We start from the raw sequence: 26,108 nt of genomic DNA, 5'->3' as shown, positions 1-26,108 counted from the left end.
AAATGAAGGAATGAGTAGGAGGGAAGAGAGAAGGGACAGTGAGATATCAGGCTACAAGCGTGGAGATGGGGAGAAAGAGGGAGCAGCTGCTGGGCTAGAAGGGTGGAGGGGATGGTGGAATCATGCGGGAGAGGCCAGGAGGGGGTGGCAAGGAAATGAAGGAGACCATAGTGATTAGAGAGAGTAGAAATATGGTAATGGGATTAAAGATGAAAGAGAATGGAGGGCTGGGGAAGGTTTGAGATGGGTAATGGGAGAGCTAGTGGGTGAGAGAAGATGGAAATTTGATGGGTGGCTGAAAAGTAAAAAGGAGGAAAAGGGTGATAGAGGGTGAAATTTGAATCAGTGGCGTTCCTAGGGGTGCTGACACCTGGGGCGGATCGCCGATGCACCCCGCCCCCCCCGGGTGCAGCACCCCCCCAGAACAGCGCAACCCCCCCCTGGTGAAATAACCCCCCCGGTGCAGCGCGACCCCCCCAGTGAAAGAACCCCCCCTCCCCGGGTGCACGCTGCTGGGGGGGGGGGGGGCCGCGCGCCTGTCGGCACTTCATTTCTGTGCTCCCTCTGCCCCGGAACAGGAAGTAACCTGTTCTGGGGCAGAGGGAGCATGAAAACGAAGAGCCAACAGGCGCGTGGCACCCCCCCCCCAGCGGCGTGCACCCGGCGCGGACCACCGCCACCGCCCCCACCTTGGTACGCCACTGATTTGAATTGACAGAGAGTAGCAAAGAGCTAAAAAGGAATGATCAATATGTTAGAGGCAGGTGTAGAGAGGGAATAGACAGGAGAGAGGAGAAAAGACAAATGGACAGCAGCCGCTTGAAGGAGAATTAGCCGATGACAAACAGGAAAGCAGAAAGAGAAACCAGAACATGATGGAAAAGTAAAATGTCCAGACCACAAAGGTAGAAAAAAGAATTTTATTTTGAATGCTTTAAATGGAATATGTTATCTTTAGGGAAATGAGCACAGTAAATGTCTTTGTATTGTGTTCAGCAGAAGAGGAAATGCATTTCTGGTTTTCCTTTCTCCAGTGTTGTAGTTACATGCTAAGTTTAACTTCTTGGGATTCCCAGCTCAATTTGTGTCTAAATATTTTTATTTCTAATTTGTGATTCCTTCTTCTGTATTTGGTGAGGGGTTTGTCAGTGTGCTGATCAAGTCTCTACAGTGCTGTAATCTGCATTCTCAGAAAAGTGAACTGATTGCAGTTTTGTTGTCTTTAAAAAAAAAAAAAAAAAGTTTGGATGCAAATGATTAAGACAAATTGGAGACCTTCAGATCTAGAATAGCTGTGCACTATAGGAGATCCCATAGTTTATTTTAGAGCAATGTACGATTTTATTATTTATTTATTTGTGGCATTTATACCCCGCTCTTTCCCGCTCAATAGCAGGTTCAGTGCGGCTTACAAAGTATGGTACATAGTATCACAGAGATAATACAGGGATGGAAACAATGTATCAAAGAGATGACAAAGTATCATAGAGATAATACAGGGACGGAAACAATGTATCAAAGAGATGACATAATTACTTAGATTAGGTTCAGTGTGGCATATAAACTATGGTACGATGTATCACAGAGATGATACAAAGTATGCCTCATTGTCTTTAAAAATTAAACAAAAATTACATATGTTGACCCATAGCGGCGTAGCGAGGCCAGCTGACACCCAGGGCGTGTCGCCGCTGCGCACCCCCCCCCCCGGGTGCAGCTCGGCGCCCCCCCTCGGCGCGCGCCCCCCCCCCCTGGAGTGCATCATTACCACTGGTGCTCCGCCTCACCGAGTGCATGTCGTCTCTGGGAGCTGCGTCGGCTCTGCTGCTTCCCTGCTTTCTCTGCCCCGGAACAGGAAGTAACCTGTTCTGGGGCAGAGAGAGCAGGTAACCAGCGGCGCTGACACCCCCCCCCCCAGCACGTGCACCGGGGTGGACCGCCCCACCCCCCCTTTCCTACGCCACTGTTGACCCAACAAATTGATTCATTGTGTGTTTGGTTAGTGAGCATTTTGATATTGTTTCCACATAGTGGGGAGGGGGGGGGGGGGGGCTCTCCTCTATTTTCTGACCAGGGCTCTAGTGCGGCTAACATCAGTCCTGACCCTTGCTGTATAGCTGATGGGGATCCCCAAGCATCCCCAGCTGTGGAATTCATCCAAAGATGGCCACAATTCCCTTCTCCAAAGCTCTGCAGTCGACGGCAGCATCCTTGAGCCGCCAACAACTAAATGTGCATGGGGTGCCAGCTTAGGGACAAGGCTGCTGCCTGCCAAGCTTGGTAAAAGGGAATTCTGGCCACCTTCAGAGAAAGTGTCATTTAGGTGGGGGTAGGGCAGGGGCAGAGAAAATTTTGTGCCCACCCACTCTGGGCTCAGGCCCACCCAAAATTGACTGACTGTCTGGCTACGCCACTGGCCTCTGGTGATATTCAGCAGCACGAACCAGTTAAGTGCCGCTGAATATCAGTTAACAGCCCTGCACAGGGAATTTACCCGGCTAGGAGCCATCGATGGCCATATAAATCACTTTGAAAACTGACCCCACAGAAAATAATTATGCTTTTATCTCTTATTACAAGATATGTTTATGTGCTACAAAAATTCTCAAAGAGAAGCAAGAAAATTGAATCTTGCTTTGGGAGTTTCTAGGTCACAGTACTATTACATGGATTCGCCTCATGCTTCATGCTGACAGTATAGCATTATACGGCCTTCCTCCCTCCCCCTCTCCCTCCAAAAATGAAATAAAACACAATCCTTCACTACTACCTGCAGAAAGAAATTGCAACCAAAATCTCCATGGGGTACAGGAGCAGGCTTTACGTGAGTAAGGTCTGGCTACAAAAAAAGCAGCAACACATTTCAAGATGGCAAACTGGTTCACACCTACCTGACAGTGCCTGTCACCTGGCTGGCCCCCTGGGTAGAGCTGCTGGAGTCTGTCTCTGCTTTGCGCCGAAAAGACTGACGGTTCTGCACCTGTCTAAGGACGCTGCTTTTTATCTCCAGCAGTGTCGACATGGTCATTAACCTGCAGCACAGGAAAAAAAACAAAAAACAAAAAGCAAATTCATTTAGTGGTTTTGGCAACAAGCCAACTATGCCACATTGAGTTCCTCTGTGTATCTGAAGCCTGTAATAATATTATAACACTGTCAGACCAAAGCTTCCAAGATCACTGATGCTCTGATGAGCAGAAGCCCCCACGCTGTTCAAAACAGCGCTCCAAAATTAGTACCGGAACAGCGTGGGGCAATAACACCCCTATGATGAGAGGTAATAGCATGCAAATTTAGGCACGCTATTAGTTCTGATCATAGGGGTAAAAGTGCGGGAGGATTGTACCCCCCCACCCCTTTTAGGAGCGCAATATCGAGGTTTCTAAATTTAGTGCTGCTATTCATGCTCCCAAATATAGACACCTCCATTAGGTGCCCAGGGCTGGAAATCAGTGCAGAGTGAATTACCTCTTTCCTCTGACCTAGCCCCTATCCACTTTTCAGGAGCTTAAATTCAGGAGTTCAGTGGGAAATACATTTTATTTATGAAGATCTCTAAGGGACAACTTTGTTTATTTAACATCAAGTGTAAAAATCTAATAAAGCACAAATATTTTGAAAAAATCTCCACAAAAAAAATACCGTCTTCACTTTTTTCCTTATTTTTTAAAAAACATTTTACTCTTCTGTTTTGTCTTTATTTTCTCATATCAAAGAACTTGACTATCACATAGCTACCTCCAATTCTATAATCTTCAACAACAAACTCTTCTCAGCAACCAACATTCCATTTCCACTTATTTCTATGCGGACGTCATGTTAGTTTCAATCCAAGACCCTTATCACCACGAGCTGTCCAATTTACACTCTTAAGTTGCCTTGATGCTGTTGACCACTGGCTAACCTCTCATTATCTATTACTTAATCCCACTAAATCTGTTGTGGCTTGGATTAACAGGTCACCCACTTGGTGCAACAGCAAAGCCAAACTGTTAACCCTAGTGGATTCGTTTAAACATCTTGGAGTTGTCATCAACACTCACTTGTCTTTTCATTCACATATTTCACATATTAGTTCTTTAGGGACCCTTTCACTACGCTGCACTTAAATTGAACAGTAATGGTAACAGAACTGAACCCTGGGGCAACACCGCATGAAACGGGATGAGAAGAGGAAGTGTAGGAAGGTTGTGAAACCCTGAAAGAACAGCCTGAAAAAAAAAAAGACAAGAACCAATTTTAAACAGTGAAAGTCAGACCCAGAGAGCGCAGGTGTTGAAGAAGAAGGTCGTGATTGATTAGATTGACAGTGGCAGATAGATCCAAAGATACAATGAGTGCAATCTGCTCTCTCTCTCTAAATGAGAGTGCAGGTCACTCAACAAAGCTGTAATAACAGTCTCTATACTACGTCCTGGGCGAAAGCCAGACGGGCATGGGTGAAGAACGTTGATAGCTTCTAAATGTGCCTGGAGTTGGGAAAGAAAACCACTGTTTCTAGGATTTTTGACTGAAAGGGTAAGTTTGATACAAGATGGTAGTTGTTAGGGATAAGAGGATCTAATGTAGGTTTCTTTAAACTCAACCTGACCATAGCTTCTTTTAATACTGTATGGACAGTCCCTTCTCTCAAGCTATTAATTATAGTTGAATAAAGAAAGGGTAGTAATCCTAAAGACTGTATTTTTATTCAACTTCAGGGGAAAGGATCCAAAGAACAAAAAGTCAGACGCAGTTGACAAACTGTTTTCAAAAAGGAGTAAAGTCTGTGAGCTGAGAGCAGAGCTGGTCATATGGATATCAGACATAGGAGAAAATGTTTGAAGTGAATCTATTTTCAATTAAAAAAAAAAAAGGGTAGCTAAAACATCAGAGCTGAGATAGTCAGAAAAAGAAATATTCAGCCGGGGCAGATGTTAATTTATTAAAAATTGAGAACAACTGTTTGGTAGAACTGGAGGCCTGTTGAATTTGTTTAGAAAAATAGATATTTTGTGCTGATCTAACTCGATCTATGTAGTAATGGCATATCTTTCTACACCTGTGAAGAACTTCACTCGTTTTTAGTTTATGCCACTGAGGCTCAGTCTTATCAGCTTTATGGTGACACAAATGAAGGCCTGAATGGAACCAGGGCTGATTTTTCATCAGGTGTACCTGAATAGATCATATAGGAGCGATGTCATCCAACGCCTTATTGAGTGAGGAGCAGTGCCATAGCGAGAGTGGCTGACACCCGGGGTGGGTCGCTGCTGTGCACCCCCTCCCTGGGTGCAGCATGGCGCACCCCCCCCCCCCCCCGGCGCACGCACCCCCCCCAGGAACGCATTCTTACCACTGGCGTACAAAAGGGGACGGGTGGGAGGGCCGCTCCGCCCCGAATGCTCGTCGCTGGGGGGGGGGGTGTCGGCTTCGCTGGTTCCCTGCTCTCTCTGCCCCGGAACAGGAAGTAACCTGTTCCGGGGCAGAGAAAGCAGGAAACCAGCGGAGCTGACACCCCCCCAGCGGTGTGCACCCGGGGCGGACCGCCCCACCGCCCCCCCTTCCTACGCCACTGGTGAGGAGTTCCACATCAAAACCTATTCCCCAACTACACAATTGGTAAATCCTTCAGAGAAATAATTCGTAAGTGGGGGAAACGAAGAAGGATCTAACTGTCTGAGACAACAAGTCTGTTTGATCAGAGGAGGAGCCCTAATTTAGCTACCCATCTATTTATCCCAATTGGCTCTGTACTACCCATCTAAATATCTGAATTTGGCCCTCAGCTATACAGAAAAGCATTATCATATCTATGCTATTTGAATGCTCTGTTGCAATTCATTGATATTATGCTGACATCATATTAAATCTGTTGTTATTTGAATATTCTTCCATGCTGTCTATCACGGTATTGTTTCTATTGCCCTGACATATTTCCAAGTTTACCCCATTTATTATATTTATGTTTATATCTGGTCACTTTACTATTGTTACAATGTTAAGAAAATTGTAAATTTTATGTTAAATTGGACCTGCTGTATTCTGCCAGGTGAATCTGCTCATTAAGGGGTCCTTTTAAAGTACATAAGTACATAAGTATTGCCATACTGGGAGAGACCAAAGGTCCATCAAGCCCAGCATCCTGTTTCCAACAGTGGCCAATCCAGGTCACAAATACCCGGCAAGATCCCAAAAATGTACAAAACATTTTATACTGCTTATCCCAGAAATAATGGATTTTCCCCAAGTCCATTTAATAATGGTCTATGGACTTTTCCTTTAGGAAGCCATCCAAACCTTTTAAAAACTCCGCTAAGCTAACCGCCTTTACCACATTCTCTGGCAACGAATTCCAGAGTTTAATTACACATTGCGTGAAGAAAAATGTTCTCCGATTTGTTTTAAATTTACTACATTATAGCTTCATCGCATGCCCCCTAGTCCTAGTATTTTTGGAAAGAGTAAACAAACGATTCACGTCTACCCATTACAACTCCACTCATTATTTTATAGACCTCTATCATATCTCCCCTCAGCCGCCTTTTCTCCAAGCTGAAGAGCCCTAGCCACTTTAGCCTTTCCTCATAGGGAAGTCGTGCCATCCCCTTTATCATTTTCGTCGCCCTTCTCTGCACCTTTTCTAATTCCACTATATCTTTTTTGAGATGCGGCGACCAGAATCGAACACAATATTCGAGGTGCGGTCGCACCATGGAGCGATACAAAGGCATTATAACATCCTCATTTTTGTTTTCCATTCCTTTCCTAATAATACCTAACATTCTATTTGCTTTCTTAGCCGCAGCAGCACACTGAGCAGAAGGTTTCAACGTATCATCGATGACGACACCTAGATCCCTTTCTTGGTCCGTGACTCCTAACGCAGAACCTTGCACGACGTAGCTATAATAAAAGGGGCCTGCGCTGGCTTTGGCACATGTTTTTGATGCATGCCGGGGCCCACTTTTACCGCAGCGGGTAAAAGGCAGGTCTTTCCTTTTTTTAAGAAATGGCTATGTGACAAGTGAAGCAGTGTCATATGCCCATTTTGGGAGGAGCACTCCCGCACTAACATGGCAGTAATTGGGCAGCAAAGTGGCACTGTCCGATTACTGCCGGAGACACACCAGCACTACAAAAATAAAAATGTTTTTGTAGCACTGGAAATGGCGTGCCCTGGGCAGAGCCGCCGAGAGACTAGGCCGGGCCCGAGGCAAAGCCGCCCCGCCTCCACCCCCCCGTCGCTCCCCCTGCCACTGTCGCCCCCCATCACTCCCCCCGCTGCTGCAGTCCGCGGTCTCACCTGCCTGCCTCTACGACTCCAGGCCCCCTTCATTCAAAGCGGCAGTCGCAGATCGTGTCTCTTCTGGCCTTCCCTCCCTGCGTCCCGCCCTTGTCTGATGTAACTTCCAGTTTCCGCAAGGGAAGGCCAGAAGAGGCGCAATCTGTGACTGCCACTTTGAATGAAGGGGGCCCCGGAGCCGAGGAGGCAGGCAGGTGAGACCAGGGACTGCAGCGCCAGCGGCCTGACCCTGGCGCTGGCCCCCCTTGGAGGCCCGGGGAATTTTGCCCCCCTCTCAGCGGCCCTGGCCCTGGGGGAGGGAACTATCACCGGTCTGCTGCGGTAGCCCAGCGGTACTTCCGTTTTAGCGAGCGTAAGCGTAACCCAAAGGCAGTTAATAAATCTCTTTAAATAAATAAATAAATAAATAAATAAATATGCACAAGGGGCAGGTATATGTGGGTGCCCAGAATTGCCCTTTACATAAATTTTCTTGAAATAGGAATGCCAAAGCTGTTTATATTTGAACAGTTCATTTTTTTAATAAAAAAAAAAAAATTAATTGCAGTTCAAAACAAACCATTTCACCAGGTCTTTGATGCATTTTTCATTATCTAAAATTTTGGGATCAATTTTTACATTACGAGTTATCACTATTATTTCCTTGCAAGTGTATTTTGATATTCAAGGATAAAAAATATATATTCTTTGAACCTGAACAATTAAGGTCATTCCTTGATATGAAGAAAAACCAATGCTAATTCCATCTCTGGTTTTATGGTTCTGTCAATTAAGGAGTACCACTGCTTGTTTTTCCTTAAACTTTAAGTTAATAGCACCAAACTTCCTTTGGTTTAATCAATCTTGAATCCCACTCCTTCTCTTTTTGGTGGACTGTTGTAACCAGATTATAGAGATGTTTTCTATGTATATTATATTCTTTAGTGTATTTGTGTTTATATCTGGTGTATCTTTTCAAAGATGTATTCTTTGTATTATCACTAAAATAATCTACTATAATAAAACTCACCCTTAACATTCTGAAGACAACGTTCTGAAGTCACTCAGTCACTCCTTGAAGGGTTCATGGATTCATGGTGGTGAAGCCACAACACTGACCATGTCTCTCTGCCCCGCCCTCGCATGACGGACCAATCAACATTCTGAAACACAAAGGACCATCAACACCGTTCCCAGGCAACACTAGGCAACGTAAGACGGACCAATCAGAGGAAACTACGTGACAATAAGGGAGGAGCATTCCCCAGCAGAATGGCTCATTATCTGTGCAGCACGGAGAGCACAGAACCACCGCTGGAACGAGAGAAGAATATTCCTGCTGTGGGTATGTGCAAAAATAGACCGTGGGGGGGGGGGGGGGGAGAAATGTTTAAATGCCTAATGCCAGTACTGACGAGTGCCAGAGGGCCTATAGCACAGACTATATTTGGGATCGCTTGACATGGAGTCAGAGGAGCCGGAAAACAACGTGCCCGTCACCATCTGGGACGTGGGCGAACAGGACAAGCTGCGGCCCAGCTGGAAGGATTACCCGCGACCCAGCCAGCAGCAAACAGCGACCAAGGACAGCACAGCACATCCCCCAACCCCCAAGCAAAAAACAAAACAAAACAAAAAAAGACACACATCAACAACCTGCACACACACCGCACCCTCACACACACAAATAACTCTGTGACACATACACACACACACAAAAAAAGCCACATGCTAGCCCCCGTTTCATTGGTTTCGGAAATGGGCCTTTTTTACTAGTAAATAAATAAATTACAAAAAAGAGTTATCACTACATACATAAATCACTTCCTTGCTTTGTGCATTTTTTGTTCCTCTTAAAATCCGATATCCCCTTAGTAAAGCATCCCAGGAGTCTCTCACGCTGCCCATTATTCATCTCACTAATCATCCTTGTGAAATGTATGTCACCTCTGTCTGCACGGGTTTTCAACCTGGTCTTCAAAGAACCACCCAGTCGGTTCAGTTTTCAGAGTATTGAATATGCATGGATGGCAAATTAGCATAAGCTGCCTCCACTGGATGCAAACATCTCTCATGCATATTCACCATAGATATCGTGAAAACCAGATTGGCCAGGTGGTCCTTAAGGACCAGGCTGAGTTCAGTGTTTGATTTATATTTCCCTCCCCTCCCCTTTTTACTCCTCTGGAATTTGAATAAACCCTTGTGTGAGCAGCATAAAAAGCTTTCACAGGCTGCTTGTAAACCAAAATCAATACAGCATAGCACACAGCCACCAAAGCAGTTGTCTGTACAGTGTTTGTTAATGTCTTTATAAATAGATCCTTTATATATTTAAAGACCATTCTGTTGATTTGTTTTTTTGACAGTTAAATGGTACATCAGAAATATGATTATACCATAACATGAAAGTGTTTTTCTATTACAGAGTCAACAGTTGTCTAGTCAATGTCCATCATTTTACTGGCATATGATCACGGAAAATGTTCCATGGTTTTGCTTAAAAGTCTAAACAACCACAAGTAATTTAGATAACCATCATATTGTGCATAGAGCATGATACACGTCTTCTAACTTGTCCCTTGTTTGGCAGGATGCACCACGGAAGGTCAGGGGCTACCATTTTACAAGATGGCGGAACGGAGGCAGGAGCAAATAGGCACTGCTCCTGCCTCCCACTTTCACTGTTTTCAGAGGGGTCAAGGTTCAAAAGGTCCAATGGTCTACTAGACCATCAGGAATTTTTTTTTAGTTTGGATGTCATGGGAAGAGGTGGTGGTCAGGGCCGTGCTAACCCGGTAAGCGAGGTAAGTATGGCAGGGGGGGCGCTTCCCTCTGGGGGGCGCCGCCGCACCATGCTCACCTCACTCACCCTCCCGCAACATCCCTTTTCTTTTTTTTTTTCTTTTTAAATTTACCTCCGTGGTGGCGGTTCTGGCAGCGCAGCGTCAGGGAAGGAGGCGGCGCTCCCGACGTCTCTAGCCTTCCCTTCGCTGTGTTCCGCCTTCTTCTGACGTCAAGGATGACTAAGCGACCCCCATCCCTCCTCCTACTCCATATGGGTGGGCAGGGTGGGAGAAAATTAACTCAAGCAACAAGCTCCCTCCACCCTCCTTTCCTCAGAAAAAAACACTTCTTCCTGCCTAACAAAACCTGTTACCTTCCTGCATTGCTAAACTCCGCTCCTCTCACACACATTATCCAATCCTCTATTCTCTTACATTTTCCCCATCCACCAATTACCTTCCTTTCTAAAATCCTACCCATAACCTTCCCTAAAGAACCCTTGAGTTTCTTTCTTTTTTTCTACTATTTCCCCAACCTTCTTTCACCTACCAAATATCCCTTAACCTCTCTCCCCTTCTAGCTCTGGGCTGCTCAGCCAATGTTATTCCCCCCTTCTAATGCGGATGGGCTTCTTTATGTATGTATTTCAGAGACATGCCCATGACATGCCCATGTTTACAACCCCCTAGCACTTATGCACCAAATTATTTTGGCGCATGTTATTTACATGCGTAATTGCTAATTCGTGGCATCACACGTGTGTTATTATTCCATCTTAGGCACCAATTTATAGAATTGTCCTTCACACCTGCCAGTCACGACATGTGCCACTAGACAGCTACTTAACCCCTTAAACCAACCATCCTGTTAACACAACGATTCCTAATAGGTTGGCACACTGTGGTGCCATTCTAGTACCTATAGCAGTTCCTGTAAACAGATGTCCTTACTGAAGATGATGCAGCTGTGGGTCAAGGTGAATCTAGTTAGTTTTGCAAGTTTCTGCTGTGTATTCCTAATACAGGGAAGTTGCGGTTATCCCATATGCATGCGCTCATCAATGCTTTTTTATCTCAGTGTTAATGTTCACTTTAACCAGTATTAAGCTGAATGCCAATACACAATGGTTTATTAGCATAAGAGGAAGAAAAAGTCATCTACTGATGGGGAATTGATTGTTGAGATTGTAATATAGACGCACAGGTTTTACACCTTGAATAAAACCTGGAAGTTGCTGCTTTTAAAACACAACATCCAATAATTGGTAAACGCTTCTTACTGTCATGAAATTTCCTGAATGCAAATAAAGAGTTATACACAGTTGATTTTAATTTCCTCATGAATTAATATTGTAATTTTACTACTGTTAAGAACAAAGAAAATAACACATAAAACATGTAACATTACACTTACATAACCCCACAGATGGTCAACAAAGAAACACTTTGATGCTAATTTTCATAAAGTGCTGATAACATTTTAATTTGAGATCACTCTGGATCATAAACACACTATATTTGGTTTTCAATGCTAAAACCCACAACTCCTGAAACCTTTGTAATCCTGAGAGATGTTGCTGTGCATATGTGCCATTTAGACCAACAGCTTTTAACCCTTATCCTCAGGGCTCAGTGTGCAATCTGGTTTTCAAGATATCCAGAATGAATATGCAGGGAATTCATTTCTATACACTCAAGGCAGGGCAAGCAAATATTTTCCATTTTTATATCAGGCGGTAGGAGGAAACTGTAGTGGAGACAAAAACAGTAACAAAAAAAATGTAAAAGATATGGGATACATAATAAGGACCCCTTAAAGAACTGAAGTAAACTGCATGGTTGGGGTGGGGGGTAACTTGGACGAAGTGGGCATTAGCACTCTGAACGCCTTTGTGAGTCAAGTTAAGGTGAAACATGAACGTGTCAGCACGGAGTCCCCTCGGCTTTTCAAGGTAAGAAATAGTTGAAACTATATGAAATGATATGAAAAGCTTCACAGATTCAAGTTATTGACAAAATAAAACATGACAAAAGAGACAAAAAACATATATAGGTGGGAAAATGTGGGATACAAATGCAACAAATAAATAAATAAATATAAAAACAAGATGAAAAATTGATGAAGAATTTTATAGGACCAATGATGATTTAAAAATGGGAGATTCCTGATTAGGGCCGCTTTTGCCGTGCGCTGAGGCCCTTTTTACTGCAGCGGGTAAAAAAGGCGGAAAATAGCCATGGCCATGTGGTTAAAATTGCACTTACCGCATGGCCTTGCGAGGGTAGCGGTAAGCGCTCCCACACTAACCTGGTGGTAAACCGGGTAGTGTGCGGTGCTGCCCGATTACCAACGGTAAAAATAGGGTCTGATTTTCCCTAGCACGGGAAATGGTGCGCACCGGGGCTGGAACTACTCCGGTGCTTGCGTTGGGATGGCAGGAGCTCCAGATTAGCGTGTAGTAAACCCCTGTTGGGCTTACTGCCGTTTGTAAAAGGCCCCTTTATGTGCTGTTAACCAGGCACCGGTCTGAATATTGGACGGTGCCCGCTTACCTTATACTCAGATATTCAATGACAGGAGCTGTATATGCCTTGGCACTGAAGATCTGGACTTAGCTCAGCCCGTGCTGGAAGCAACTTGCAAGTCACTTATTGCTAAGGGTTGAATATTGACCCCCCAGTCCTCATTGTATAAAGTGGAACCTGTGCTAATAATAGTGAGTTAGTGATAAAATAACACGTCTTAACAGTAGCCCAAATTGATATGCCCATAAATAGTTTATAGTTTATTAGGACTTGATACACTGCCCATACCAGAGTAACGGATCTTAGCTGTGTACAATAAAACAAAGCTAGAAAATACGAAAAAAAACACCATAAAATATAGGAATGCACAAGCATTCATCGAAGAGCAACGTTCAATGACCACAATAGAGATCCGTACGTCAGACCCCGAGAGGATTCCAAGTTAACTGAAGATGAGTTGGAAGTAATATGTTTTGAGCACCGATTTGAATTTGGCAAAAGACTGCTCACTCTGTACATGAGGGAGCAAGTCATTCCAAAACTTCGGTAATAAAAATACAGAAAGCTGCCTGCCTCATGGATTTCAAGTGGGCCTACTTAGGATTGGGAGGATCAATCTGTTCGACTCAAGGGAGTGCAAATTACAGGATGGTGCGTAGGGCACCAGTACATTGGAAAGACAGGGTGGGGTACCTAAATAGTTAGCCTTATGAGCCAGCATCAGGATCTTAAACAAAATTCTGTATTGAATTGGGAGCCAGTACAGCCAACAATATTAACGTGAAGACGTGGTCAGATTTGCAAAGTCGTCAGACTCTGCAATTTTGTAGGGATTGAAGCCGTTTCATTTGTGATGCGGGAAGACCAGCATAAACAGAATTACAGTAGTCCATTTGGGAAATGAAAAGGGCATGCATTGCAAAACCTAGAAAAATGCATAGATAACGAAGTGCTCTAAGCGTTGCAAAACCAGATCAAAGAATTGATGAAATTTGCTTAGCAAAACACAACTGCGAATCTATCCATAAATCCAGGTACTGAAATGAGGTAACCGGAGTGATAGGGAGACCAAAAAGTATCAGTGTAAAATTAGGCTATGCTTGGGGACCAGTATTCCATCACAAACACTTTTTTCTTTGGGTTTAATCTAAGCTTATTCAAGGCTAGCCATGATGAAAGAGTGGCCAAGCAATCTTGTAAGGGTTAACTGCTTATGTTTAATGGAGAGACAGGGAAGAACAATAGGATATCACTGGCATATATATAAAACCGAATGTTATAGGGCTGGATCAAAGTGGCTAACGGACTGATGAAAATATTAAAACGCAACGGGGATAGGACAAAGCCCTGAGGCACTCCGTAGGAGAGAAAGTGTGAGCTGGACATAGGAGAAACCAATTTTACCCTAAAAGTGTGGCAGGAGAGGAAAGAAGTGACTTTAAGGGGCATAATCGAATGGAAACGTCTATCTCCATGGGCGTTTATCTCCGAGAACGGGTCCGTGAAGGGGCGGACCGAACTGTATTTTCGCAAAAAATAGACGTCCATGTTTTATTCGACAATTTGTGAGCTGGGCGTTTTTGTTTTTCAGCGATAACGGAAAATGAAAGCGCCCAGCTCAAAAACGAATAACTCCAAGACATTTATTCGTGGGAGGGGCCAGGATTCGTAGTGCACTGGTCCCCCTCACATGCCAGGACACCAACCGGGCACCCTAGGGGGCACTTCTACAAAAAAAAAAAAAAAAAAAGGTAAAAGAGCTCCCAGGTGCATAGCACCCTTCCCTTGTGTGTTGAGCCCCCCAAATCCCCCTCAAAACCCACCACCCACAAGTCTACACCATTACTATAGCCCTAAGGGGTGAAGGGGGGCACCTACATGTGGGTACAGTGGGTTTGGGGGGGGCGGTTTGGAGGGCTCCCATTTACCAGCACAAGTGTAACAGGTGGGGGGGGATGGGCCTGGGTCCACCTGCCTGAAGTCCACTGCACCCCGTAATAACTGCTCCAGTGACCTGCATACTGCTGCCAGGAAGGTGGGTATGACATTTGAGGGTGAAAATAAAAAGTTGTGAAACGGCATATTTTGTGGTGGGAGGGGGTTTGTGACCACTGGGGGAGTCAGGGGAGGTCATCCCCGATTCCCTCCCGTGGTCATTTGGTCATTTAGGGCACTTATTGGGGCCTTATTCGTGGAAAAACAGGGTCCAGGAAAAGTGCCCTAAATTCTCGGCTACAAACGCATATTTTTTTTCCATTATCGGCGAAAGGCGCCCATCTCTGATCGGCCGATAACCACGCCCCAGTTCCGGCTTCACCACGCCTTCGACACGGCCCCATCAACTTTGTCCACATCCGCGACAGAGTGCAGTTGAAAACGTCCAAATTCGGCTTTCGATTATACCGCTTTATTCGTTTTTGTGAGATAAATGTCTATCTCCCGATTTGGGTCACAATATAGGTGTTTTTCTATTTCGATTATAAGCAGGTTTGCCTTGAAGACGACTTAATGAAAGCCCAATCATACACCAAATTCCAGGCAGGGACATTATTGGCAAAAAGCATAGCAACGGGAGGATGAACACATGAACAAAACAGCTCTCGCTCTATCATAAAATAAAGTGGCATTTTCCTCTAACCTTATCCGATTTTTTTTTTAAACCAGTGCACAATAAATTCAGGAAAAAAAAAATAATTAACTATAATAATTCTGGAGATCACATATGGATGGTGTATTTCAGTCTTTTATGCTGCACTCACAAAGGCATATCTTAACAGTTCTTTGTCGCTTCTTTCAGCGTCTCAGCATTTACCATGGCAGCTCTTCAAATGCAGGCGCTCCACGGCAATTACCAGCACTCCTGGACTGGCCTCTTTTCATTATGTTCAATTCAAGTATATCCAGCACTGTACATTAGTAGCACTTCAGATACAGCCTCAATTCAGGAGCTCTCATGCTGATCTCTGAGGGTAGTAGAGCTGTGTAAACTGATGCCTTGCTCTGATAATCAGGACACTCCAGGTTAAATTCCTGGTATCTTTTCTTTAGTCCCAGTTTCTTCCTGCTCCTTTGGGATCCCCCCCCCCCCCATGCAAATTTCACCAGTTGTGGCCAGCGCTGCAGCTTGTTTTAACAAAAAAATGAAAACATCGTCGTCTTCATCACTTGAACATAACTGTTCAATTCGTTAACAGCCTTCGAAGTTGAGAATGACATGGGGACAAAGTTTGTCCCCATCCCAGTGGACTCTGTCCCTGTCCCCACAGGCTCTGCCCTGCCCCGTCCCAGCGAGCTCTGTCCTCTCCCTGTCCCTATATTATTATTATTATTATAACATTACATTTGTACCCCACATTATCCCACCTTTTTGCAGGCTCAATGTGGCTTACAGAGTAAGGTTATGATAAAGTCAGTACATGATTTAGAATCAGTAGATCATAAGTAGAGGTAAAAGAGAATTTAGATGGGAAGATGTTGGGTGGATTGTGTGAGAAGTGTTTTAGGTGTGCTTGGGTGGTTTGGGGGATGATTTGTGTCACTGAGGGTGACTTTTGTAAGCTTTGTTAAAGAGGTGTGTTTTCAGAGCTTTGCGGAAGCTGGTTAGATTGTTCATTCTCTGCCTAAGGAAAGCACCTTGAAGGGATCCCCAGGATCCCTCCGATTCTAACCAGTTCTGCTGTAGGATGGCCCAATAAATATCTGGCAGATTATGGTCTCACACTAACAAAACATTCTTCTTCAATGCAATGCAAGCTTATACAAATTCCTCTGCCTAGAGTCTTGGGTTTGGTTTATTGGAACATACATCGCCTATGGTCAAGATATTTCAAAAGCGGTTTACAACAGAAAATTAACACACACAAAAAAAATGCAAGAACACACCTATTTCACTGTACAAAGACCCAAAGGCCGAGTATGATGGAGGTCTGAAGGTCTCTCCAACGCCTACGGGACTGTCTTTTCGCTTTCCAAGGTTAACTATAGTACTTCCTCCTTTCCCTACATCTGTTAGGGCAAAAAGTGTTCCAGCTGGCTTTGAACTGTATCTTCTTCAAGCAAGGATAGTGTTTTTGTGTGTAAAGTCATTATGGTTCGATTTGAAAACGTGCTTAGGCAGCACTGCTTAAGAGCCTGTCATCCTTAGCAGTCCCACTGCTGAAGGGCTTGACCGTTTCTCAGAACTTCTAAAGGCATGTTAGGATACTAGAAAGGCATCTTTCCTGATTTTCTTTTCTCTCTCTCCATATTTCTTCTACTTACTCCAGCATTCCCTCCCCCTCCAATCTACTACTCTCTCCCCACTCCATGATCTTCCCTCACCTTCCTTTCTGCGCCACTGTCATCCTCAGGCCAAAACAGAAAACAGCTGCACAGGGCCCATGTGTGCACTCAGTGCAGTGGTGTAGCCACAGGTGGGCCTGGGTGGGCCAGGGCCCACCCAATTAGGGCTGAGGCCCACCCAACAGCAGCATACGTATTAGCGGTAGCAGGTGGGGATCCCAAGCTCCGCCAGCAGAAGACTTCCCCCTGATGGTAATGAAAACACCATTCTCCAGGATACCAGCACCTACGCATGCTCAGTTTTCAGTGCGTGCCTGCTGCAGACTGCTAAGGTGGAAGAAGCGTTTTCCCCGCCAGCTGAGATTTTTTTTGGTGGTGGGTGAAGGGGAGAACACTTGGTGCCCACCCACTTCTTGCCTAGGCCCACCCAAAAATCTGCTGTCTGGCTACGCCCCTGACTCAGTGTCTCTTGGTCCCACCTCCCCCAACAATGTCCTAGATTGGAGGTGGTAAGACTGGCAGACACCAACCACATGCATGCGGTCCAAGGCACTGCACTGCACTTTTGTTTCTGTTGTCTTTCTTTGCCATTCTGTGTGGAGAGTTTGATTGCCAGTCTGGGCAGAGGAGGTAGCCTCTACCATGAAGCAGCCCCTGGCTTTTTTAGCAAGGCTGGCTCAATGGTACTATGCTCCTGCCTACAGTGGCCAGGTTCCTCATACATCATAGCCAACACGTAATAAACTACTGAAGTGCTTTGATCAAGCAAAGGCTTAATTCGTACGCAAAAGGAAATGGAACTGTGGAGCTGGGAAAGGGGGCAGAGACAACAGGAGGTTGGATTAAGGAGCAGAATGGCAGTTCTCTGTTCTGTTCTGCTCTAGGCTCACCCAATCTCCTTTTTCCTGCAGGCTGGCTGGTGCACAACACTCCCTCTGCTCTGGCTGTGAAGTCAGATAAAAAGCAGCGGAACGGTATTCAATGCTGTTCCTGCAGAAACAAAGCAATCTTACCTAGTAGGACTTATTACTACACTAGTAAAACATGCCTGTTTCTTGCAGAAATGAAACGAAAGCTAGCACGGTTTTCCTTCCGAACCTCCCCCCCTCCCTACTCACCCCTTCGGCGTTCTGAAGGTGCTGTTATGTTGAGCTCCTGTTCTTAAGAAAGTATTGTAATATAGTTCATTCTAGAAGTTGGGGGCTTTAGTGCTTGATTTCCGAGTTCCTTTTTGTTTTTAAAGTAAATCAATAGTTTTTTTGCTTTGTAACCTCAGTAATGAAAGGGTTAAGCCTGCACAGTGACCTAAGTAGGGCTGAGTTCAAATCTGATGGTCTGTCTTCCAGACATAACCCTTTGGTCCTGGACTAGTAGTGATATGGAAGAACAAAATTTAAAAGGTAAAAGAGAGATTTCAATCTCCCCTAAAAAAGAAAAAAACAAATTTACAATATAGGAAACTTGGAGTGAAAAAAAGTCATAAAACAAGAGCAAGTCTTGAACCCAAAGAAAGAGCTGGCAATTCATAGTTAAGAGTACTCAGTATCTACTACGGATGAGTAGAGTCTGCCTGTTTTGGTTTACCCCTATTCTCTTAACTGTAGAGACCTCAAATACTCTGCTTTGCGGAGATGGCAGAGACCCTCCAGTGGTTCCACTTGTGTACAGGGCGATTCAATAATTGACTATTTTCCGGCTGTGGTAAGAATGGCCTTAGGGAAAAACGTGTGTAAGGGGGGGAAAGGGAACTGGGACTTGACATACTGCCTTCTGAGGTTGTTGCAACTACATTCAAAGCGGTTTTACATATATTCAGTACTTATTTTGTACCAGGGGCAATGGAGGGTTAAATGACTTGCCCAGAGCCATAAGGAGCTGTAGTGGGAAGTGAACTCAGTTCCCCAGGATCAAAGTCCACTGCACTAACCACTAGGCTACTCCTCCACTAGCAGCATTCCATGTAGAATCTCCAATAGTAGCAACAGAATCTCAACATTCCAAGTAGAATCTTCAAACAGTAGCAACATTCCAGAATCTCAAATAGTTGCAACAGCAACATTCCATGTAGAATCTCAAATAGGGAAAGGGAAATGGGACTTGATATACCGCTTTTCTGAGGTTGTTACAACTACATTCAAAGCGGTTTACATATATTCAGGTACTTATTTTGTACCAGGGGCAATGGAGGGTTAAGTGACTTGGCCCAGATTCACAAGGATCTGCAGTGGGAATTGAACTCAGTTCCCCAGGATCAAAGTCCACTGCACTAACTAGGCTACTCCTCCACTCATTCCACCAATAAGAGCCAACCTCATCAGTGATGTCACAATGGCTTGATTGCCCGATACTTGGCTCACTTCTGATATTGTGATGTCATAAGGGAAAGGGGGAAAGGAAAATGGGACTTGATATACCACCTTTCTGAGGTTTTTGCAACTACATTCAAAGTGGTTTACATATATTCAGGTACTTATTTTGTACCAGGGCATGGAGGGTTAAGTGACTTACTTAGAGTCAGGAGGAGCTGCAGTGGGAATCGAACTCAGTTCCCCAGGTTCAAACTCTGCTGCACTAACCACTAGGCTACTCCTCCACTAGCACATTCCACGTAGAATCTCAATAGAGAAAGGGAAATGGGACTTGACATAACACCTTTCTGTGGTTTTTCCAAGTACATTCAAAGCAGTTTACATATTATATAACAGGTACTTATTTGTACCTGGGGGCAATGGAGGGTTAAGTGACTTGCCCAAGATCACAAGGAGCAACAGTGGGATTTGAACCGCCACCTCTGGATTGCAAGACCAGTGCTCTAACCACTAGGCCACTCCTCCAGTCAGCTGTCCACTGCCTGGTTTCCCAAGCATTCTAGTTGCACCTGTGTTTTCAGGGGCGGGGCCCAAGGCAAGATGCCACCTCAGGCAGAGCTTACATGCACCCCCTCCCTCCCGGCGTTTTACCTGGTCATGGTGACTTGCCAACCTGGCAGCCATTCCCATACGCTGCACTGGCCGCCACCGCACCCGCCTCCTCCCTTTACTGCGGCTGCCTGAGCAAAACAGCGGCCGTAGTAAAGGGAAGAGGCGGGTGCCAGCGGCAGGCAGCGTATGGGAATCTCTGCCGCTGCTAGGCTTAGAAAGTCACCGTGACCAGCTAAAACGCCGCAAGAGCCCGCCCCCCTCTTGAGATGCCGCTCCTAAATAGTGCCGCCTGAGGCCCAGCGCCTTAGGTGGCCTAATGGTCGGCCGGGCCCTGTGTGTTTTCTTCCTGTTGCTCCTGTGTTTCTGTCGGTGTCTAGTCTGGTTGTCTGCATCTGAAGAAGCCCAGCCATTGCTCTCAGGGAATTTCCTACCCTGCCCTGCTCTGGCCCTGGACTATTATTTTAAACTGTACCTGCCTTGAGTGAAGCTCTTCATAAGGGCAGTTAATAAAATCCCAATAAATTAAATATAGCCGCTTCTTCTGAGATTTATTCCCCAGTTTTTACCGAGGCTTGTTCCTTTTCCTTCTTCTTTTGTGCCCAACTGGAATCTCCTCTGCACCCTGTTCTGCAAAAGCCTGCCTTCTGGATAATGGGTTATTTACCTTTGGATTGCCTCATGACGTGCGACTTGCCTTGCCTGCTGAAGGTACAGAGCTAATTTGTTTGGACTCTTCCCTTCTTGCCTTCTGGACTTACTGTGTTGCTAGACATGCTTTGAGAGTCTGCTTGCATTAAACATGATGTGAAACCACCCTCTACCCTGAATCTGGCTACAGTCTGTTCGCTGGTCACGGCTCAGATGTGAGAACTTGGAACACGGCCCCAATCCATGGGCTGCTCCTGCCTCAGCCAGAACTTCTGGCAGCTATCTAGAAATTAAGTCCCTTTAAATTCTGAGACGGAGGAATTAGTGCTCATGGTTCCCTTAGAAGAAGCAAGTTGATTTATTTTCCATTATTAAAATTTATATTCCACCTTTATCCAGGGCAGATTAAAACATACAACGTCGTTACATAAAACTTTAACAATACAAAATTATTTAAAAAATAATTTAACCCGCTTAAACCTACACGGCTTACGTTACAAAACATACATAAAATAAAAGACAAATGTAATTCCCTTCACGTTTGTTTTTGTTTTACCTCCACACAGAACCATGATTGTTTCACACAATATATCTATTTTAAATTAAATACTGTGCTCTTAACTATTTCCAGAATAGTCCCAATACGAGATGTGCTGGGTTTCAAATCCGGGTAAACTGGATCCTACATATAAATTATAAGATTGAAAGGAAACTCTGGAACAAGGGGGCATAGGATTTAATTTATTTATTTTATTGCATTTGTATCCCACATTTTCACACCTATTTGCGGGCTCAGTGTGGGCTTACAATACATTGTGAATGATGGAAATACAATGTGTTACAGTACGATTATGGTTACATTATGAGGAGTTATGGGAAGACAAAGTCAAGTCAAAACATCATTGGAGCGTAGAAACATGGAATGTTACAATGGGGAAAAGATAGGGCGATAGAACAATAGCAACGAAAACCTTAGAGTATAACAATTTTAATATGTGGGTGGAGTATTAACTGTGGTAAAAATACGGGATGAAGGTGAAAGGGGACAGACTCGGAAGTAACCTGAAAAAATTACTTCTTCACAGAAAGGGTGGTGAATTCAAAAGAGCTTGGGACAGGTGCATAGGATCTTTAAGGGAGTGATAGAGAGAGTAGATGGCATGGATGGGCAGACTGGATAGGCCATCTACATTTTCTATGTTTCTATATAATATTGGCTGACCGCTCGCTCAGTGGGGTTAATGGGGCATGAGCATCTTCTGTCCAGTTAAACTCTTTTGAATATCTACCCCCTGATTTTGTTTTAACGTATTGAGATTTTGAGTATGAATAGTCTAAATTGGTGAGATCTGGTCATGTTTTTTTTTACTATTTTATTTTATTTCACCCTGTTTATGTCTGTTTTTAATTAATTCTATGATTTTATTTTGTTTGTTCTTTTTTTATTTTTTTATTTATCATTTTACTTAATTACATTCACATTTATCACATAAATGTAAGGAAATACAGAAATTAATATAAAAAGGAAAAACAGTTTTCTCTCAGCAATATATTTTACATAATTGTCCACAAGTGGAAGATCCAAGATCAGGAAACATCTTAAGAAAAGTAGAAAAACTCAAATGGTTAAGCTTACCACTGCCATTTTCTGAGAGGGAAGGTTATCGGTTTATTGCAGCCGGTACAGTGGTACTGAAGGAAGTTGCTGCAGAGGATTCTTCATCTGTTTTTCCACAAACTCTTATAATTTCTTAGGTTCAAACAAATAAGTAATAGGAAAATAAAACACTTACAAGGGATCGCGCTAGGAAGTTCCCACCTAGGGCATGATTCCTGCTTAAAAGCCAGACCTCACACCTCCCAGTCTGCTATTCCCTTGATGTGTCGGGAATATATGCATCTTTGAACCCAAAAAAACTATCAACCAGTATCGGAAATACAATTTCAAAAACATTGTTCCTATCTAAATCAAAGACGAAAGTCACTAATAATAACTCTATCTATAACTTCTGAATTTTCCAAAATTACAGTTAAACTTACATCTCTTTTCTCTGAAAAAGAAGATTTTAAAGGAAATATATTATTTTGTTTGTTTCATTTGTAACCTGCCTAGAATAGTGGATGAGCAGGCTAGAAGACTTTAGACATACATGACTTTGTTTTAAATTGCAGGGTGGTGTATTACAATTAAAAATAGATAAGCTTAAAACTGTGCCCCAATGTAAGACCTATTGACTAATGAATGCCCCACGAAGGACACATGCAAATGCAGGGTGTGTGGAGCTTGGGGTACTCGAGCTCTGGGTGTTTAGTAGCCTGCCTGGTGTATCCCAGAATGCACCATGCAGGTGCTGGCACCGCCATTTTGAAAGCGGGGCACCAAGATAGGAGGAGGAGCTGTTGTTCCCCGCCCTCGCTGCCCAACTTTTTTTTTTAAGGACAGGGAGGAGGGAGAAGACAGAGAAAGGGGTCGCTGGGGGTGTGTGGGTGTGTGGGGGGGGGGGGGGTTTGTACGGTCCACTGGCCACCAAGGTGGGGGGGGGGGGGGTCAGGAGGATCTGGGGTCCACCGTACCAACACAGACGTTTGTCAGTATGTTGATGGGGAGGGGCTCGGGGCATTGGAGCAATTTGACAGCTCAGACTCACAAACAGCGAGCGAGCACAAAGAGGGATCCGTACAGCTCTTTTTCATGCAATCCCCTTGTTGGGCATCGATCACTGTTTGCGAGGTCGCTAAATTTTACCATGGCAGTGGTATTTGACGGCTGCCTTTGTGCATCGCGCCTCGTCTGCCCATGGCCACTATTCAGGTTTGCCAGTGTTTTGTGGCTGAGAATTCTTGATGACGGTTTTGTGTGGAGAAATAAGCACGTTTCATAATCCTGAACCTCTTGCTATTTCTATAATTACATTAGGGTGTTGTTTCATGCATGCTGCTTTCAAAACCAGCAGGTTGCATTCAATCTCAATTTACTTCTTTCCTTGCTGCACCCTACGCCTGGAATAAACTTCCTGAGCCCCTACGTCTTGCCCCATCCTTGGCCACCTTTAAATCTAGACTGAAAGCCCACCTCTTTAACATTGCTTTTGACATCGTAACCACTCGCCTCCGCCTACCCTCCTCTCTTCCTTCCCGTTCACATAATTGATTTGATTTGCTTACTTTATTTATTTTTTGTCTATTAGATTGTAAGCTCTTTGAGCAGGGACTGTCTTCTTCTATGTTTGTGCAGCACTGCGTATGCCTTGTAGCGCTATAGAAGTGATAAATAGTAATAGTAGTAGTCTCTTGTAACCAGAGCTAATATTGTGATGTCATATGCCTCAGGCCACCAATAAGAGCCAACCTCATCAGTGATGTCACAATGGCTTGATTGTCCTATACTTGGCTTACTTTTATTACATAGCTCTTTGAGCAGGGACTGTCTTTCTTCTATGTTTGTACAGCGCTGCATACGCCTTGTAGCGCTATAGAAATGCTAAATAGTAGTAGTAGTAGTAATTTACTCTGTTCAGTACATTCTACCACAGCCCCTCTGCTCAAATATGCAGGTTCCCTACTGACATTTGCTATTGTCTTCTGGAAAAGTGTTGATGGTGGTGCTTAGCACTTCAACTTTGCTGGAACCTCTGAAACTGTCACCAGAATGTTCCCCTACATCCAGTTTCTTTTGGCTTCTCAAATCACAGGGTCTCCTTAAAAAAAAATGCATTCTTAATAATTCAAGAAATAAAATTGATTTAAAAGAACTGTTTCATTTGAACAGTTCTAAGTTATGCCATTATTTCACTAATACGTAGCTTTTATGCGATAACATTTCCAGAGGGTTAAGTTACTAAGCTGCAGTAGATCAGCACATTTTACCATAGCGACAAAATACAGTAAATATAAATTTGAGTTGCTGCAGCCAGGAATACCACACGTTCCTGGCTGCAGTAAAACAGACATTAACTACAAAATAAATGAGAAAGAGAACCTCAAAAAATAAAAATCAAAACAGAAAACAAAAGGATTCTCTATAGAACCAAACATGGGCAGTAAATGGGCATTCTCGAGATAAGGAGGAAACAGCCTCAAGAAGCTCCCAGCTGAAAGCCACGGGAGCAGGACTGCTTCATCATTGGCAAAAAACCTCCTTATCCCAACCAAACATCTCATGACCACCCCCCCCCCCTCCCAACTCCTTAACCAAAATAGCAGCTACTGCAGCGGCGTAGCCAGACAACAGATTTTCGGTGGGTCTAGGCAAGACGTGGGTGGGCACCAAGTGTTCTCCCCCCCCCCCCCCCCACACCAAAAGATTATCTCAGCTGGCGGGAAAACACTTCTTTCCACCTTGGCAGTCTGCAGCAGGAATGCATTGAAAACTGAGCATGCACAGGTGCCGGTATCATGGAGAGTAGCGTTTTCGTTATCATCAGTGGGAAGTCTTCAGCTGGCAGAGCATGGGATCTCCACCAGCTACCGCTAAAAGTGTGCTACTGTTGGGTTGGCCTGAGCCCTAAGCAGTTGGGCCCTGGCAGTAGTTTTGCAGTGGAACTGCTAAGACTTGACCATCCATTTTGAACCCATGTGTTTGACAGGGCAAAAGCAACTGGGGATTGCTCCTGCCTGCCCACTAAACACAGGGAAAGCCCCAGTAGATGTTGCCGAGGGGACAGAGTAGGCAGGGGCCGCCGAGGGGGGGGGCAGGTGGGACAAAATTCCACGGGCGCCGGGCCCCCCCCCCCGGGTCAGGCCACCGGCGCTGCAGTCCCCAGTCTCACCTGCCTGCCTCCTCGGCTCCGGGCCCCCTGCATTCAAAGCAGCAGTCACAGATCGCCTCCCTTCGGGCCTTCCCTCCCTGTGTCCCACTTTCATGAAAACCAGAAGTTACATCAGACGACAACGGGACACAAGGAGGGAAGGCCAGAAGAGAGGCAATCTACGACTGTCGCTTTGAATGCAGGAGCCCAGAGCCGTGGAGGCAGGTAGGTGAGACCAGGGACTGCAGCGGTGGGGGGAGCAACAGGGGGCGGCAGTGGCAGGGGGAGCGACGAAGCGGCAGGGGGAGCGACGGGGGGGCGGGGGGGCGCCCTTGCCCCGGGCCCGGCCTTGTCTCTCGGCGGCCCTGAGAGTAGGTGCAAGAATACATATAGTGGAGTTGTGAGGGAAGAGGGGATCAGGGGGTGAAGAGATATATGGTTGGAGTGATTGGGAAGGTTGGGGAGTGGACTGTGGCAAAATTGTTTTGTTTATATCATGGCCCCTATAAAAAGTTCCCCAGAAGCATCAGGAGATAACCTCAGCTCAAAGTTGGTGTTATCTTTTCATGGATAATGCAGCTTACTAACTTAAACACAAGCTGTGTTCTTTGATTTGCATAATAGTGAGGTGCTTTGCATCTCATTACTATTTTGCTCACACTGTACAGCCAAAATGTATGTTAAGGGCAAATAATGCACGTTAGTTATTTATTTATTACATTTGTATCCCACATTTTCCTGCATAGCAGTAGGCTCAATGTGGCTTACGGGTTCCGGAGAGGAGAGTACCAACTCCGAGAATATATACAGAGTGGAAAATAGAGTACAGTAGGTGCAAGGAAGTGGATAAGGTTCTGGAAAAGAGAATACAACTCTGGGACGAATATATAGTAGCACATAGAGAAAAGTAATCCCAATGAGGCTAAGTCTCTGG

At 44.8% G+C, this 26,108-nt stretch overlaps 1 protein-coding gene across 1 annotated transcript in view; it reads right to left on the bottom strand.

Moving 5' to 3' along the window:
- BAIAP3 (BAI1 associated protein 3) overlaps window positions 1–26,108 on the bottom strand; it is a 260,632-nt gene that overhangs the window by 185,434 nt on the left and 49,090 nt on the right. The window contains exon 2 of the mRNA XM_030212396.1: window positions 2,892–3,032. Within this exon, the coding sequence (XP_030068256.1) occupies window positions 2,892–3,028 (137 nt within the window). The 5' untranslated portion in view covers window positions 3,029–3,032. The remainder of the gene's footprint in view (window positions 1–2,891; window positions 3,033–26,108) is intronic.

This window comes from Microcaecilia unicolor, chromosome 8, assembly GCF_901765095.1.
Source record: "Microcaecilia unicolor chromosome 8, aMicUni1.1, whole genome shotgun sequence".
Lineage (NCBI taxonomy): Eukaryota > Metazoa > Chordata > Amphibia > Gymnophiona > Siphonopidae > Microcaecilia > Microcaecilia unicolor.
The sequence above is the reverse complement of the archived record's forward strand: the minus strand, read 5'-3'. Positions and strand labels throughout refer to the sequence as shown.